The 17372-nt window shown below is 45.4% G+C and overlaps 2 protein-coding genes across 4 annotated transcripts in view; both read right to left on the bottom strand.

Annotated features, from left to right (window-relative positions):
* Positions 1-17372, bottom strand: part of LOC140720464 (zinc-binding protein A33-like) — a 348439-nt gene that overhangs the window by 249796 nt on the left and 81271 nt on the right. The gene's annotated exons all lie outside the window — the stretch shown is intronic.
* The window catches only part of LOC140720410 (butyrophilin subfamily 1 member A1-like), a 51003-nt gene that overhangs the window by 33335 nt on the left and 296 nt on the right, over positions 1-17372 (bottom strand). Inside the window, exons 1-2 of one of the 3 annotated variants that reach the window (XM_073035273.1) lie at positions 17229-17335; positions 13226-13314 (exon numbers count right to left, since the gene is read on the bottom strand). In XM_073035273.1, the coding sequence (XP_072891374.1) occupies positions 13226-13283 (58 nt within the window). In that variant the 5' untranslated portion in view covers positions 13284-13314; positions 17229-17335. Of the gene's footprint in view, positions 1-13225; positions 13315-17228; positions 17336-17372 lie in introns of those variants that run through there. The other 2 variants (XM_073035266.1, XM_073035279.1) reach the window with 2 other exon arrangements.

The raw sequence follows: 17372 nt of genomic DNA, 5'->3' as shown, positions 1-17372 counted from the left end.
CCGTCACTGGAGAAATCAATGTTCATACCATCGGGCTGGAGGCTACCCAGATGGAATATGAGGTGTTGCTAATCCAACCTGCGAGTGGCCTCACTGTGACAGTAGAGGAAGCCACGGACAGGCATGTCGGAATGGGAACAGTAAGACAAATTGCAGTACCCATGTAAAAACAAACAAGATAAAATCTGCAGATGCTGGAAATCCAAGCAACACATACAAAATGCTGGAGGAACTCAGCAGGCCAGGTACCATCGACTGAAAAGTGTACAGTTGCTGTTTTGGACCGAGACCCTGGCCTGCTGAGTTCCTCCAGCATTTTGTGTGTGTTACACACATAACAATGTAAGAAGTGGTTGTAGTAGGCCATTTGGCCCCTCATATCTGCTCTATCATTCTATAAGGTCACGGCTGAACCTATGGCTTAAATATTCTACCAGAACCCTCTTGGGTGCATATTTCAAAACTATCACCACCCTGCCTGTGAGAGGAAAATAATTCTTTTTGCCTTTGCCAAGAATGAACTTTCCTTTATTGTGACCCGTGGTTTTGGACACCCCAAACAAAAAAAAATTCTGCATTTATAGAAACACAGAAAAACTACAGCACAATACAGGCCCTTCGGCCCACAAAGCTGTGCCGAACATGTCCTTACCTTAGAAATTACCTAGGGTTACCCACAGCCCTCTGTTTATCATGTGAGTCCTATAATACTATGAGTTTCTTTAGATACATAAAGTATAAAAGAGAGGGGAGAGCAGATACTGGAATACAGGAAAACAATGCTGGGGAGGGAGTAATTGGGTACAATAAAATGGTGGACAAACTGAATAAATAATTTGAGTCAGTCTTCACTGTGGAAGACACTAGCAGTTTGGTGGAAGTTCCAGGTGGTGGGGTGATGAAGTGTATTAAGTTACCAGAACTAGAGAAGATTCTCAGGAAACTTTAAGGTCTGGAGGTAGACAAGTCATCTGGTCAGATGGTTCTGAAAGTGGTGGCTGAAGAGATTAGTAATAATCTTGCAAGAACCAAGCGTTTATTGGAGTAAGGGGTAATATGAGGCTATCAGGCAGGGATTTAGAAGCATAAATTGGAAACAGATGTTCTCGGGGAAATGTATGGAAGAAATGTGGCAAATGCTCAGGGGATATTTGCGAGGAGTTCTGCATAGGAACGTTCCAATGAGACAGGGAAAGGATGGTAACCGTGGTGTACAAAGGCTGTTGTAAATCTAGTCAAGAAGAAAAGAAGAGCTTACGAAAGGTTCAAAAAACTAGGTAATGATAGAGATCTAGAAGATTATAAGGTTAGCAGGAAGGAGCTTAAGAATTAAATTAGGAGAGCCAGAAGGGGCCATGGTAAGGCCTCGGTGGACAGGACTATGGAAAACACCAAGACATTCTACAAGTATGTGAAGAGCAAGAGGATAAGACATGAGAGAATAGGACCAATAAAGTGTGACAGTAGAAAAGAGTGTAAGGAACCGGAAGAGATAACAGAGGTACTTAATGAATACTTTGATTCAGTATTCACTATGGAAAAGGATCTTTGCAATCATAGGGAAATGACTTACAGCAGACCGAAATGCTTGAACATGTAGATATAAAGGAAGAGGATGTGCTGGAACTTTTGGAAAGCATCAGGTTGGATAAGTCTCCGGGACCGGATGAGATATACCCCAGGCAGCTCTGGGAGGTGAGGGAGGAGATTGCTGAGACTCTGGCAATGGTCTTTGCATCATCAATGAGGATGGGAGGGATTCCGGAGGATTAGAGGGTTACGGATGTTGTTCCCTTATTCAAGAAAGGGAGGAGGGATAGCCCAGGAAATTATAGACCAGTGAGTCTTACTTCATTGGTAAGTTGAAGGAGAAGATCCTGAAAGGCAGGATTTATGAACATTTGGTGAGGCACAATATGATTAGGAATAGTCAGCATGGCTTTGTTAAAAGCAGGTCGTGCCTTATGAGCCTGATTGAATTTTTTGAGGATGTGACTAAACACATTGATTAAGGTAGATGTAGTGTATATGGATTTCAGCAAGGCATTTGATAAGATACCCCATGCAAGGCTTATTGAGAAAGTAAGGATGCATGGGATCCAAGGGGACATTGTTTTGTGGATCCAGAACTGGCTTGCCCACAGAAGGCGAAAAGTGGTTGTAGATGGGTCATATTCCGCATGGAGTTCGGTCGCCAGTGGTGTGCCTCAGGGATCTGTTCTAGGACCCTTACTCTTCATGATTTTTATAAATGACCTGGATGAGTAAGTGGAAGGATGGGTTAGTAAATTTGCTGATGACACAATGGTTGGGGGTGTTGTGGATAGTGTGGAGGGCTGTCAGAGATTGTGGCAGGACATTGATAGGATACAAAACTGGGCTGAGAAGTGGCAGATGGAGTTCAATTCAGATAAGTGTGAGGCGGTTCATTTTGGTAGGTCAAATATGAAGGCAGAATATAGTATTAATTGTAAGACTCTTGGCAGTGTGGAGAATCACAGGGATCTTGGGGTCCGAGTCCAAAGGACACTCAAAGCTGCTGCGCAGGTTGACTTTGTGGTTAAGAAGGCATATGGTGCATTGGCCTTTATCTATCATAGGATTGAGTTTAAGAGCTGAAAGGTAATGTTGCAGCTGTATAGGACCCTGGTCAGACCCCACTTGGAGTACTGTGCTCAGTTCTGGTCACCTCACTACAGGAAGGATGTGGAAAATATAGAAAGGGTGCACAGTGGATTTACAAGGATGTTGCCTGGATTGGGGAGCATGCCTTATGAAAACAGGTTGAGTGAACTCAGTCTTTCTCCTTGGGGCGACTGAGGATGAGTGGTGACCTTATAGAGGTGTATAAATTTATGAGAGGCATTGATCATGTGGATAGTCGGAGGCTTCTTCCCAAGGCTGAGATGGTTAACATGAGAGGGCACAGTTTTAAGGTGCTTGGAAGTAGATGCAGAGGAGATGTCAGGGGTAAGTTTTTTTACATAGAGGGTGGTGAGTGGAATAGGCTGCCTTCGACAATGGTGGGGGTGGATACGATAGCATCTTTTAAGAGGCTCCTGAATAGATACATGGGGCTTAGAAAAATAGAGGGTTATATGTAACCCTCGGTAATTTCTAAAGTAATTACATGTTCGGCACAGCATTAAGGGCCGAAGGGCCTGTGTTGTGCTGTAGGTTTTCTATGTTTACTTATTTGTTTGTTTATTTATTTATTTTGATCGCAAGCTAACGTGAGTCAGACTAGAATGTAATTCCATGCAATTTGGAGATGTAGAGTGAATATTGTGTTGTGAGGAGAGGTGACGATGACTGACAGGTGTCTGCAGGACAAAGTACAGGACTGGACATTATCCATCAGTGTGGAAAAAAATTAATTCTTGGTCGTCCTAATTTCTCCACCCTTCCTGTGAAAAAGCGTTCTGACTTCTCCCCGCATGCCCACCCATATCTGTCTTGGCTCCACTGGAAGGCCAGTTCTCCCCTATACTGGACACTGCCGACAAGTTTAATTATTTTATCAAAATGCACTTTATTCACAATAAAATATTCACAAGGATACTCTAAACCGTTCCATATCTTTATTTATGTGCATGAGGACTCCTCAGTCCCTCTGCACCTCTGATGTTTGAACCTTCTCCCATTCAGAAACTATTGCTCCTTTTAATAAAACGCATCACCATACAGTTCCCAACATCTGCCACACTTTTTGCCCATTCTTCCAATTTGTTGAAGTCTTGCTGCAATCGCATTGTTTCCTCAGCACTACCTACCCCTGCACCTATCTTCATATCATCGTCTGCAAACTTTGCCACAAATCCATCAACTGCATTATGCAAACCATTGACAAACAATGTGAAAAGCGGCGGTTCCCAATTCTGACCCCTGAGAAACACTGTAGGTCTTAAAAGACCCTATTGGCGGACACAATAGGGTCTTTTTAGAGGCTTCTGGATAGGTACATGGAGCTTAGAAAAACAGAGGGAGATTGGTATTCCTAGGTAATTTCTAGAGTAAGTATATGTTCAGCACTGCATATATGTTTCTATGTTTTAACACCACTAGTCACTGGCAGCCAACAAGAAAAGTCCCCTTTTACTCCACTCGCTGCCTCCTGCCTGTCAGCCATTCCTCTGTCTATGCCAGAATCTTTCCTGTAACGCCACAGGATTTTATCTAAAGCAGCCTCATGTGTGGCAGCTTATCAAAAGCTTTGTGAAAGTCCAAGTAAGTGACATCCACTGCCTCTCCTTTGTCCACCTGCTTGTTACTTCCTCAAAGAACTCAAATAGATTTGTTAGGCAAGACTTTCCTTCACAGAAGCCTTCGACATAATTATCATTAATCTTTAAATACTCCAAAGCCTCATCTTTAAAAATGGCCTTCAACACTTTTCCACCCACTGAGTTTAGGCTAACTGGCCTGTAATTTCCTTTCTTTTGCCTTCCTCCCTTCTGAAAGAGTGAAGTGACATTTGCAATCTTCCAGTCATCTGGGACCATGCCAGAATCAAGTGATTCTTGAAAGATCATGACCAATGCATCTGTTATCTCTTCCAAGCCTCCCTCTGGACTCTGGGATGTAGTCCATCTGGTCCAGGTGTCTCATCAACCTTAGGACCATTGAGTTTGCCCAGCACTTTTACCTTTATAATAGCAATGGCACTCACTCTTGCTCCCTGACACTCATGGACCACTGGCACACTCCTAGTGTCTTCCACAGCGAAGACAGATGCAAAGTACCCATTAAGTTCATCTGTCATTTCTTTGTCCTCCTTTACTACCTCACCAGCATCATTTTCCAGTGGTTCAATATCAGCTCTCACCTCCCTTTTACTCTTTATATAGCTGAAAAAAATCAACTTTTAGTACCCTGCTTTATATTACTCATTAGTCTGCCCTCATATTTCATCTTTTCCCCTTCTTACCGCTTTTTTAATTGCCTTTTGTTGGATTTTAAAAGCTTCCCAATCATCCAACTTTTGCTACCTTGTACACCCTTTCCTTGGCATTTCTGCAGTCCTTAACTTCCCCTGTCAGCCACGGCTGCCTATCCCTGCCATTTGAGAATTTCTTCCTCTGTGGGACATATCCCTGCCCTCTATTGTGGACCTGTACTCTTCCAGGTTGAAGAAGAGGGCGGGGAACATCATAAAGGACTCCTCCCATCCTGTGCACGGACTGTTTGATCTGCTTCCGTGCGGCCACTTTGCTGAACAGTTAACTGCCGGTTAACTGTCGGCTAACTATTACTTGGATTGCACTACCTGTATGTATAATTTATATTTTCATTTATATCTATCATTATTATTGTTATGAGCAGAGAGACAACATCTGCCGGAAGTAAATTCCTTGTACGGCATAGGTACTTGGCGATTAAAGTCTGATTCTGATCTATCCCATGCCTTGTCAACCATTCCCAGAAACTTCAGGCACCTCTGCTCTGCTGTCATCCCCATCAGTATCCTCGGCCAATCCACCTGGGCCATCTCCTCTCTCATGCCTCAGTAATTCTCTGTATTTTATTGTGATACTAATACATGTGAGATGTGCTTCTCCCTGTCAAATTGCAGTACGAATTCAATTATATTATGATCACTGCCTCCTGAGTTTCCTTTACATGCAGCTGACTAATAACATCTGGGTTATTACACAGCACCCAGTCGAAGATAGCCTTTCCCCAGTAGGCTCGAGCGTAAACTGCTCCAAAAAGCCGTCTCATTGGCATTCAACAAATTCCCTTTCTTGTGATCCAACACCAACCTCATTTTCCCAATCCCCTTGAATATTGAAGTCCCCCATTACAATTGTGACATTACTCTTATTACACGCCCTTTCCAGCTCCCTTTGCAATCTCAACCCCACATCTTGGCTACTATTTGGAGACCTATATATGATTTCCATAAAGTTTTTTTACCCTTGCAGTTCCTTAACCCCACCCACTAATATTCAACATTCTCTGACCCGATATCATCCCTTTCTAATGATGTACCAACAGAGCTACATCACTGCCTTTGCCTTCCTGCCTGCTGCTTCCATACAAAGTATATGCTTTGATGTTAAGCTCCCAACTATGGTCCTCTTCCAGCCACGACTCAGTGATGCCCATAACATCATATCGACCATTGTGCCATGTGTTCGTCCACCTTATTCCAAAAGCTATGTGCATTCAAATACAGCACTTTAATGTCCTCTATTCTTTGCCCTTTTAAATTTTGCCTCTGTGGTACAACTTACCTCTTTGCTCTGCATTTGTACCCTCTCATTGGCTTGTCCTTCCTTATATCCATCATCTACTAGTAAATCTTCCAGCTCATCCTCTGCTCTAACATACTAGTTCCCATTCCCCTGCCGTATTAGATTAAATCACTCCCAACAGCTGTAATAAGTCAGCTTGCAAGTATATTGGTTCCCCTCGGATTCAAGTGCAACCCATCCTTTTTGCACAAGTCCCACGCATTTATCTGCCACCTCATTCTACTCCTATCCTCACTGTCTCATGGCACAGTCAGAAATCACGAGATTACTACCTTTGAGGTCCTGCTTCTCAGTGGAAAGCAGCCAGTGAGTGAGTGGGCCAGTGAAGGACTGGAGCTCTGAGGCTTTGACTTGAGAGATTCTGGAAGTTTTGACAGTGGGACTGTGCAATCAAGATTTGAATAGCTCAGCAGAGTCACATCTGCCAGAAGTGCTTGCGGCTGGGCGATCTGGAAGGCCGTGTGAGGAATCTGGAGCAGCAGCTGGATGACCTTTGACTCATAAGGGAGAATGAGGCAGTCATAGATGAGAACTACAGGGATGTAGTCACACCTAGGCTGCCGGAAGCAGGTCATTAGGTGACAGTCAGAGGGGCAAAAGCGAAGGAGAGTAGACAGGTAGTACAGAGCACCCTGTAGCCATTCCCCTGAATAATAAGTTTACCGTCCTGGATACAGTTGGCGGGGATGACCTACCAGGTGTGAGCCACAGTGGCAGGGCCTCTGGCACTGAGTCTGACCCTGTGGTGCAGAAGGGTGGGATGGAGAAGAGGAGAGCTGTTGTCATTGGGGAGTCTATAGTCAGGGGTGCAGACAGGAGATTTTGTGGATGTGAGAAGGACACCTGCAAGTCTTGTTGCCTTCCGGGTGCCAGAGTCTGGGATGTCTCTGACCGGGTGCACGACATTCTGGTACGAGAGAGAAAGCAACCAGAAGTCGTGATACATGTTGGGACCAATGACATAGGCAGGAAGAGGGATGAGGTCCTGAAGTGTGAGTTTCGGGAACTAGGCAGAAGGCTGAAGAACAGGACCTCAAGGGTGGCGTTCTCAGGATTGCTGCCAATACTACGTGATAGTGATGGTAAGAATTGGAGGAGATGGCAGTTGAATGCGTGGCTGAGGAGTTGGTGCAGGGGGCAGGGTTTTAGACTTTTGGATCATTGGGATCTCTTCTGGGGAAGGTGGGACTGTACAGATTGGATGGGTTGCACCTGAACTTGAAGGGGAGCAATATCCTTGCTGGTAGGTTTGCTAGCATGGTTCGGGAGGGTTTAAACTAATTTGCAAGTGGGATGGGACCCGGAGCGATAGAGCAGTGGAAGAAGTGCATGGAGTAAAGCCAGATCTAACTTATAAAGAAGCATTGAGGAAAGAGAAGCAGAATAAAGGGTGTAAAGTTAGTAAGGCAGAAGGGCTAAAGTGCATGTACTTTAATGCAAGCGGCATCAGGAACAAAGGTGATGAACTGAGAGCTTGGATACATACATGGAATTATGATGTAGTGGCCATTACAGAGACTTGGCTGGTACCAGGGCAGGAATGGATTCTCAATATTCCTGGAGTTCAGTGTTTTAAAAGGGATAGAGAGGGGGGAAAGGGGAGGAGGGGTGGCATTACTGGTCAGGGATACTATTACAGCTACAGAAAGGGTGGGTAATGCAGCAGGATCCTCTCTTGAGTCATTATGGGTGGAAGTCAGGAACAGGAAGGGAGCAGTTACTCTATTGGGAGTATTCTATAGGCCCCCTGGTAGCAGCAGAGATACAGAGGAGCAGATTTTGGAAAGGTGCAAAAATAACAGGGTTGTTATCATAGCTGACATTAACTTCCATAATATTGATGGGCACCTGATTAGTTCCAAGGGTATAGATGGGGCAGAGTTTGTTAAGTGTGTCCAGGATGGATTCCTGTCACAGTATGTTGACAGGCCGACTAGGGGGAATGCCATACTAGATTTAGTATTAGGTAACGAACCGGGTCAGGTCACAGATCTCTCAGTGGGTGAGCATCTGGGGACAGTGACCACCACTCCCTGGCCTTTAGCATTATCATGGAAAAGGATAGAATCAGAGAGGACAGGAAAATTTTTAATTGGGAAAGGGCAAATGATGAGGCTATAAGGCTAGAACTTGCGGGTGTGAATTGAGATGATGTTTCTGCAGGGAAATGTACTATGGACATGTGGTCGATGTTTAAGGATCTCTTGCAGGATGTTAGGGATAAAATTTGTCCCGCTGAGGAAGATAAAGAATGGTAGGGTGAAGGAACCATGGGTGACAAGAGAAGTGGAAAATCTAGTCAGGTGGAAGAAGGCAGCATACATGAGGTTTAGGAAGCAAGGATCAGATAGGTCTATTGAGGAATATAGGGTAGCAAGAAAGGAACTTAAGAAGGGGCTGGGGAGAGCAAGAAAGGGGCATGAAAAGGCCTTGGTGAGTATGGTAAATGAAAACCCCAAGGCATTCTTCAATTGTGTAAAGAACAAAAGGATGGCAGGAGTGAAGGTAGGACCGATTAGAGATAAAGGTGGGAAGATGTGCCTGGAGGCTGTGGAAGTGAGCGAGGTCCTCAATGAATACTTCTCTTTGGTATTCACCAATGAGAGGGAATTTGATGACAGTGAGGACAATATGAGTGAGGTTGATGTTCTGGAGCATGTTGATATTAAGGGAGAGGAGGTGTTGGAGTTGTTAAAGTACATTAGGACGGATAAGTCCCCGGGGCCTGACGGAATATTCACCAGGCTGCTCCACAAGGTGAAGGAAGAGATTGCTGAGCCTATGGCTAGGACCTTTACGTCCTCATTGTCCACAGGAATGGTACCGGAAGATTGGAGGAAGGCAAATGTTGTCCCCTTTTTCAAAAAAGGTAGTTGTGATAGTCCGGGTAATTATAGACCAGTGAGCATTGCATCTTGGTGGGAAAGCTGTTGGAAAAGATTCTTAGAGATAGGATCTACAGGCATTTAGAGAATCCTGGTCTGATCAGGGACAGTCAGCATGGATTTGTGAAGGGCAGATCGTGTCTAACAAGCCTGATTGAGGAGGTGACCAGGCATATAGATGAGGTTAGTGTAGTGGATGTGATCTACAAGGATTTTAGTAAGGCATTTGACAAGGTTCCAAAAGGTAGGCTTATTCAGCAAGTCAGAAGGCATGGGATCCAGGGAAGTTTGGCCAGGTGGATTCAGAACTGGCTTGCCTGCTGAAAGCAGAGGGTCGTGGTGGAGGGAGTACACTCGGATTGGAGGGTTGTGACTAGTGGTGTCCCACAAGGATCGGTTCTGGGACCTCTGATTTTGTGATTTTTATTAACGACCTGGATGTGGGGGTAGAAGGGTGGAGTTTGCAGACGACACAAAGGTTGGTGATGTTGTGGATAGTGTAGAGGATTGTCGAAGATTGCAGAGAGACATTGATAGGATGCAGAAGTGGGCTGAGAAGTGGCAGATGGAGTTCAACCCGGAGAAGTGTGAGGTGGTACACTTTGGAAGGACAAACGCCAAGGCAGAGTACAAAGTAATTGGCAGGATACTTGGTAGTATGGAGGAGCAGAGGGATCTGGGGGTACATGTCCACAGATCCCTGAAAGTTGCCTCACAGGTAGATAGGGTAGTTAAGAAATCTTATGGGGTGTTAGCTTTCATAAGTCAAGGGGTAGAGTTTAAGAGTCATGAGGTAATAATGCAGCTCTATAAAACTCTAGTTAGGCCACACTTGGAGTACTGTGTCCAGTTCTGGTCGCCTCACTATAGGAAGGATGTGGAAGCATTTGAAAGGGGACAGGGGAGATTTACCAGGATGCTAACACGAGGAAATCTGCAGATGCTGGAAATTCAAACAACACACACAAAATGTTGGTGGAACACAGCAGGCCAGGCAGCATCTATAGGGAGAAGCACTGTCGACATTTCCGGCCGAGACCCTTGGTCAGGACTAACTGAAAGGAAAGGTAATAAGCCTCCAGGTCCAACGTATAATTCTCCTTAACTTCTGCCACCTCCAACGGGATCCTACTACCAAGCACATCTTTCCCTCCCTCCCTCTTTCTGCTTTCCACAGGGATCGCTCCCTACGCGACTCCTTTGTCCACTCGTCCCCCCCATCCCTTCCCACCGATCTCCCTCCTGGCACTTATCCTTGTAAGCGGAACAAGTGCTACACCTGCCCTTACACTTCCTCCCTCACCACCATTCAGGACCCCAGACAGTCCTTCCAGGTGAGGCGACACTTCACCTGTGAGTCGGCTGGTGTGGTATACTGCGTCTGGTGCTCCCGGTGTGGCCTTTTATATATTGGTGAGACCCGACGCAGACTGGGAGACCGTTTAGCTGAACACCTACGTTCGGTCTGCCAGAGAAAGCAGGATCTCCCAGTGGCCACACATTTTAATTCCACGTCCCATTCCCCTTCTGATATGTCTATCCATGGCCTCCTCTATTGTCAAAATGAATCCAAACTCAGGTTGGAGGAACAACACCTTATATACCGGCTGGGTAGCCTCCAACCTGATGGCATGAACATTGACTTCTCTAACTTCCGTTAATGCCCCTCCTCCCCTTCTTACCCCATCCCTGACATATTTAGTTGTTTGCCTGTTCTCCATCTCCCTGTTCTCCCCCCCACTCCTTTCTTTCTCCCGAGGCCTCCTGTCCCATGATCCTTTCCCTTCTCCAGCTCTGTATCACTTTCGCCAATCACCTTCCCAGCTCTTAGCTTCATCCCACCCCCTCCGGTCTACTCCTATCATTTCGCATTTCCCCCTCCCCCCACTACTTTCAAATCTCTAACTATCTTTCCTTTCAGTTAGTCCTGATGAAGGGTCTCAGCCCGAAACGTCGACAGTGCTTCTGCTTAAAGATGCTGCCTGGCCTGCTGTGTTCCACCAGCATTTTGTGTGTGTTGTTTACCAGGATGCTGCCTGGTTTAGAGGGTATGCATTATGATCAGAGATTAAGGGAGCTAGGGTTTTACGCTCTGGAGAGAAGGAGGATGAGAGGAGACATGATAGAGGTATACAAGTTATTAAGCAGAATAGATAGAGTGTACAGCCAGTGCCTCTTCCCCAGGGCACCACTGCTCAGTACAAGAGGACATGGCTTTAAGGTAAGGGGTGGGAAGTTCAAGGGGGATATTAGAGGAAGGTTTTTTACTCAGAGAGTGGTTGGTGAATGGAATGCACTGCCTGAGTCAGTGGTGGGGGCAAATACACTAGTGAAATTTAAGAGACTACTAGACAGATATATGTTGGAATTTAAGGTGGAGGATTATATGGAAGGCAGGGTTTAAGGGTTGGCACAACATTGTGGGCCGATGGCCTATACAGTGCTGTACTATATGTTCCTTCTGAACATCCTGTATTCTTTTTTCAGGATCTCCTTCCTTTTTCTACTTATGTCATTAGTACCAATATGTACCACAACTTCTGGCAGCTCCACCTCCCTTTTCAGGATATTGTGGATGCGTCAGAAACGTGGCAGACTCTGGCACCTGGCAGGCAACCTACCATCCGAGTGTCCTTTTTGCATCCACAGAATCACCGATCTGTCTCCCTGACTATCGAGTCCGCTATTATTGCTGCCATTCTCTTTGGTTCCCTATCCTTCTGAGCCACAGGGCCAGAATTTGTGCCAGAGGCACGGTCACTGTTGCTTCCCCCAGGTAGGTTCTACCCCCCCCCCCCCAAACAGTACTCAAAATGGAGTTCTTATTGTTGAGGGGTACGGCCCTAGGGGTGCTTCCCTTCCCTCTCCTGACAGTCACCCAGTTATCTGTCTCCTGTAACCTTGGGGTACTACCTCCCTGTAGCTTCTGTTTATCACTGCTTCACTTTCCCTAACAAGCTGAAGGTCACCGAGCTGCAGCTCTCTAACACGGTCTCTGAAGAGCTCCATCTCAATGCCCCTGCTATTGCATTGTACTGCTACCGCAAAGTTTACAAATTTCTCTACGTACGCTGGCGATAATCTCATTCAGATTCTGTAACAGGATCAATGAAGAATAAACCAGAGTGCAGAAGGTAACAAACTGTGCAACTGCAGATACAAATAAATAGAATAAATAAATGAATCTCAGGCTTGCATGTACTCTGACAATAAATTTGACTTTGAGAACATGAGATAAAAAGTCCTTGAAAGCGAGATCACTGGTTGTGGGTTCATTTCAATTATGGGGCAAGTGAGGTTGAGTGTGGCTATTCCCTTTTAGTCAAGACCCTGAAGGCTGAGGGGTGGTAACTACTCTTGAACCTGGTGGTGCGAGTCCTGAGGCTCTTGTACCTTCTACCTGATGGCAGCAGCACGATAGGGTCTTAATACAGAGAGTATTGAGAAAAGGAGTTAGGGTGTCATGTTGAAGTTGTATAAGACGTTGGTAAGGCAAAATTATTGTGTTTAGTTCTGGTCGTGGATATCAATAAGACTGAATGAGTACAGAGAAACTTTTACAGAGATGTTGCCAGGACTCAAGGCCATGAGTTAGAGATAGAGTGAATAGGTTAGGACTTATTTTCATGGAACAGATGAGAATGATTGGAGATTTGACAGGGGCATACAAAATTGTGAGGTACACGGAGGGTAAATGCAAGCTGGCTTTTTCCACTGAGGTGTAGTGAGGCTAGAATTAGATGTCATCTGCTAAGGGTGAACGGTGAAATATTTAAGTGGAAACTACTTCTTCACTCAGAGGGTGGCGCGAGTGTGGAATGAGCTACAGAGAAGTGGTGGATGCAGGTTGGATTGTAATATTTTTACAATTTGGACACATAAATGGATGGGAGGGGTATAGAGGGTTTTGCTCCATGTGCAGTCAATGGGACTAGGCAGCATAACAGTTTGGCAGAGATCAGATGGGTTGAAGGGTCTGTTTCTCTGCTGCAGTGTTCTGTAACACTATGACTCAATTATTCGTTAGACTTTGAAACACTGTCCACTAATAATGGAAAATAAATGAATGCCAGAGGTGCTTACCATGTGCAGAATAGAGAACCGCAGGAAGTAAACACACAGCGAGATATATTTGTTCCATGTTTGTGAGATGGGTGGAAAACAAAGATCCCCTAGTAAAAAAAATTGCATGGTTTTTGAATATGAATCATTATATTTTGCATACATTAACATACAGATATTACCATTATTTTATCTTGTGCAATGTTTAATTGAATGACAACATCCTTTAGAAACCTTGTTCAATAATATTCACAAACATTCCAAATTTTGTCTGTGTTAATGTTCTGCATTTGTTTTTCTAACTTTACAAATCCATCGCCATTCACTTTCTATCACAGCATGTTTGCTGAAAACAAAAGGCATTATTTTTATCAAGGGGAAGAGATGGGCAACAGTGATATCAGAGAGGGAGGGCCAAAGGCTAGGAAACAGCAAAGGTCCAAAAATTAGCGGCCTCATCACGACAGTGTAGGAGGCCACGGATGGTCATACCGGAACTGAAATGGGAAGTGGAATGAAAATGGGTGGCTGTTGGGAGATCCCGCTCAGTGAAACAGTCTCCCTGTCTGTGTTGGGTGCCACCGATATACAGAAGGCCACACTGAGTGTACTGGACAAAGTATATGACCCTGATGGACTCACAGGTGAAGTGTGGCCTCACCTGGAAGGACTGTTTGGGGCCCTCAAGGGTAGTGAGGGAGCAGATGTAGCACTTGTTCTGCTTGCAAGGATCAGTGCCAGGAGGGATAGCAGTGGGGAGGGACAAATAGATAAGGGAGTCTTGCAATAGATAAGGGATCCCTGCGGAGAGTAGAAATTGTGGGAGAGGGGGTAGGGAAAGATGTTTTGTGGTGCGATCTCGTTGGAGATGGTGGAAGTTATGGAGAATTATATGCTGGTTGCGGTGGCTGGTGGGGTGGTAGGTGAGGACAAAAGGAACCCTATCCCTGATACGGTGGCGGGAGGATGGAGTGAGAGCAGACGTGTGTGAAATAAAAGAGATACGGTTGATGGCAGCATTGATGGCGAGGAAGAAAATCCCAGTTCTTTTAAGATGGAGGACATCTCCTTTGTTACAAAATATAGAAACATGGAAAACCAACAGCACAATACAGGCCCTTCGGCCCACAAAGCTGTGCCGAACATGTCCTTATATTAGAATTACCCAGGGTTACCCATAGCCCTCTATTTTTCTGAGCTGCATGTGGCTATCCAGGAGTCTCTTAAAAGACCCTATCATATCCGCCTCCACCACCGTCACCAGCAGCCCATTCCACGCAGTCACCCCTCTCTGCATAAAAACCCTTACCCCTGACATCTCCTCTGTACCCGCTCCTAAGAACCTTAAAACTGTGCCCTCTTGTGCTAGCAATTTCAGCACTGGGAAAAAGCCTCTGACTAACTACATGATCAATGCCTCTCATCATCTTGTACACCTCTATCAGGTCACCTCTCATCCTCCATCGCTCCGAGGAGAAAAGGCCAAGTTCACTCAACCTATTCTCATAAAGCAGCTCCCCAATCCAGGCAACATCCTTGTAAATCTCCTCTGCACCCTTTCTATGTTTTTCTCATCCTTCCTGTAGTGATGTGACCAGAACTGAGCACCGTGGGGTCTGACCAGGGTCCTATATAGCTGCAACATTACCTCTCGGCTCTTAAATTCAATCCCTTAATTGATGAAGGCCAACGCACTGTACGCCTTCTTAACCACAGAGTCAAGCAGAGTAGCAGCTTTGAGTGTCCTATGGACTCGGACACCAAGATCCCTCTGATCCCCCACACTGCCAGGAGTCTCACCGTTAATACTGTATTCTGTCATCACATTTGACCTACCAAAATGAACTACCTCACTCTTATCTGGGTTGAACTCCATCTGCCACTTCTCAGCCCAGTTTTGCATCCTATCATTGTCCCGTTGTAACCTCTGACAGCCCTCCATACTATCCACAACACCCCAACCTTTGTGTCATCAGCAAATTTACTAGTCCATCCCTCCACTTCCTCATCCAGATCATTTATAAAAATCACCAAGAGTAGGGGTCCCAGAACAGATCCCTGAGGCACACCACTGGTCACAGGCCTCCATGCAGAATATGACCCATCTACAACCACTCTTTGCCTTCTGTGGGCAAGCCAGTTCTGGATCCACAAAGCAACATCCTCTTGGATCCCATACCTCCTTACTTTCTCAATTAGCCTTGGATGGGGTACTTTATCAAATGCCTTGCTGAAATCCATATACACTACATTTCCTGTTCAACCCTCATCAATGTGTTTCGTCACATCCTCAAAAAATTCAACCAGGCTCATAAGGCACGACCTGCCTTTCACAAAGCCATACTGACTATTACTAATCACATTATGCCTCTCCAAATGTTCATAAATCCTGCCTCTCAGGATCTTCTCCATCAATTTACCAAATACTGAAGTAAAACTCACTAGTGTATAATTTCCTAGGCTATCTCTACTCCCTTTCTTGAATAAGGGAACAACATCCACAACCCTCGAATCCTCCAGAACCTCTCTCGTCCCCATTGATGATGCAAAGATCATCGCCAGAGGCTCAGCAATCTCCTCGCTCGCCTGCCACAGTAACCTGGGGTACATCTCGTCTGGTCCTGGTGACTTATCCAACTTGATGCTTTCCAAAAGCTCCAGCACATCCTCTTCCTTAATATCTACATGCTCAAGCTTTTCAGTCCACTGTAAGTCATCCCTACAGTCTCCAATATCGCTTTCCGTAGTGAATACTAAAGCAAAGTATTTATTAAGTACCTCCACTACCTCCTCCAGTTCCATAGACACATTTCCACTGTCACACTTGATTGGTCCTATTCTCTCACGTTTTATTCTCCAGCTCTTCACAAACTTGTAGAATGCCTTGGGGTTTTCCTTAATCCTGTCTGCCAAGGCCTTCTCATGGCCCCTTCTGGCTCTCCTAATTTCATTCTTAAGCTCCTTCCTGCTAGCCTTATAATCTTCTAGATCTCCATCATTACCTGGTTTTTTGAACCTTTCATAAGCTCTTCTTTTCTTCTTAACTAGATTTACAACAGCCTTTGAACACCATGGTTCCTGTACCCTACCATCCTTTCCCTGTCTCATTGGAAAGTACATGTGCAGAACTCCATGCAAATAACCCCTGAACATTTGCCACATTTCTTCCGTACGTTTCCCTGAGAACATCTGTTTCCAAGTTATGCTTCCAAGTTCATGCCTGGTAGCCTCATATTTCCCTTTATTCCAATTAAATGCTTTCCTAACTTGTCTATTCCTGTCCCTTTCTGAATCTATGGTAAAGGAGATAGAACTGTAATCACTATCTCCAAAATGCTCTCTCACTGAGAGATCTGACACCTGAGCAAGTTCAGTTGTTCTGGAATGAAAAGCCTCATCCTGAGAGCAGATACTGCGGGGAGACAGAGGAATTGAGGGAAGGGGACAGCATTTTTACAATAGGGTGGGAGGAGGTACGGTCCAGGTAGCGATGAAAATCCGTGTGTTTGTAATAGATTAGTAGGCAATCTGTCCCCAGGGACAGACAGAGATAACAAGGAAGGGGAGGGGTATCGGAAATGGTCCAATCATTTCGTAGTTTCTTATTTCGTCCCGTCTCCCTCCCTAACCCACACATCCACCTTTCCTCCCACCTGCTAGCTTGTACTCCTCACTCTCCCCGCACCCCACTTATATATTCGGGCTTCTGGTCTCTTCTATTCCCGCCCTGATGAAGGGTATCGGCCCCGAACCGTCGACTTTGTACTCTTCTACCTGACTTCCTCAATTTCCTGCGGCATTTTGTGTGTGTGCTATAAAATCTTTGCACCGTTTCTTCCTTTTATATTTGATTTAAATAAACTTTCTTTTGATGTTCATTAAAAAAAAAACAACTTTGTTCCCACTCTCTCGCCAGCCCGACTGAAGTTACTTGTTTTTTTACTGCGGTGCTCCTGAACCGAAACGTTGGAGTCTGCGCAGTATCACCACCCTCCCGCACTCACTACAACTCCTCAACTCTTACCACTTTACAGGTTAAAAGCCCTTCCACCCGCTCTTCCCAGTCACCGAGTGGATCAGCGCCGCGAACGGGAAGCTCCGTACCCCATCGCGGCTTCTCAGCGAAAATCCTCCCGGCCCAGACTGAAACTCTGCGCCGCGATCTCTG

The sequence above is a fragment of the Hemitrygon akajei genome, chromosome 2, assembly GCF_048418815.1.
Source record: "Hemitrygon akajei chromosome 2, sHemAka1.3, whole genome shotgun sequence".
In the NCBI taxonomy this organism is placed as follows: Eukaryota; Metazoa; Chordata; class Chondrichthyes; order Myliobatiformes; family Dasyatidae; genus Hemitrygon; species Hemitrygon akajei.
The sequence above is the reverse complement of the archived record's forward strand: the minus strand, read 5'-3'. Positions and strand labels throughout refer to the sequence as shown.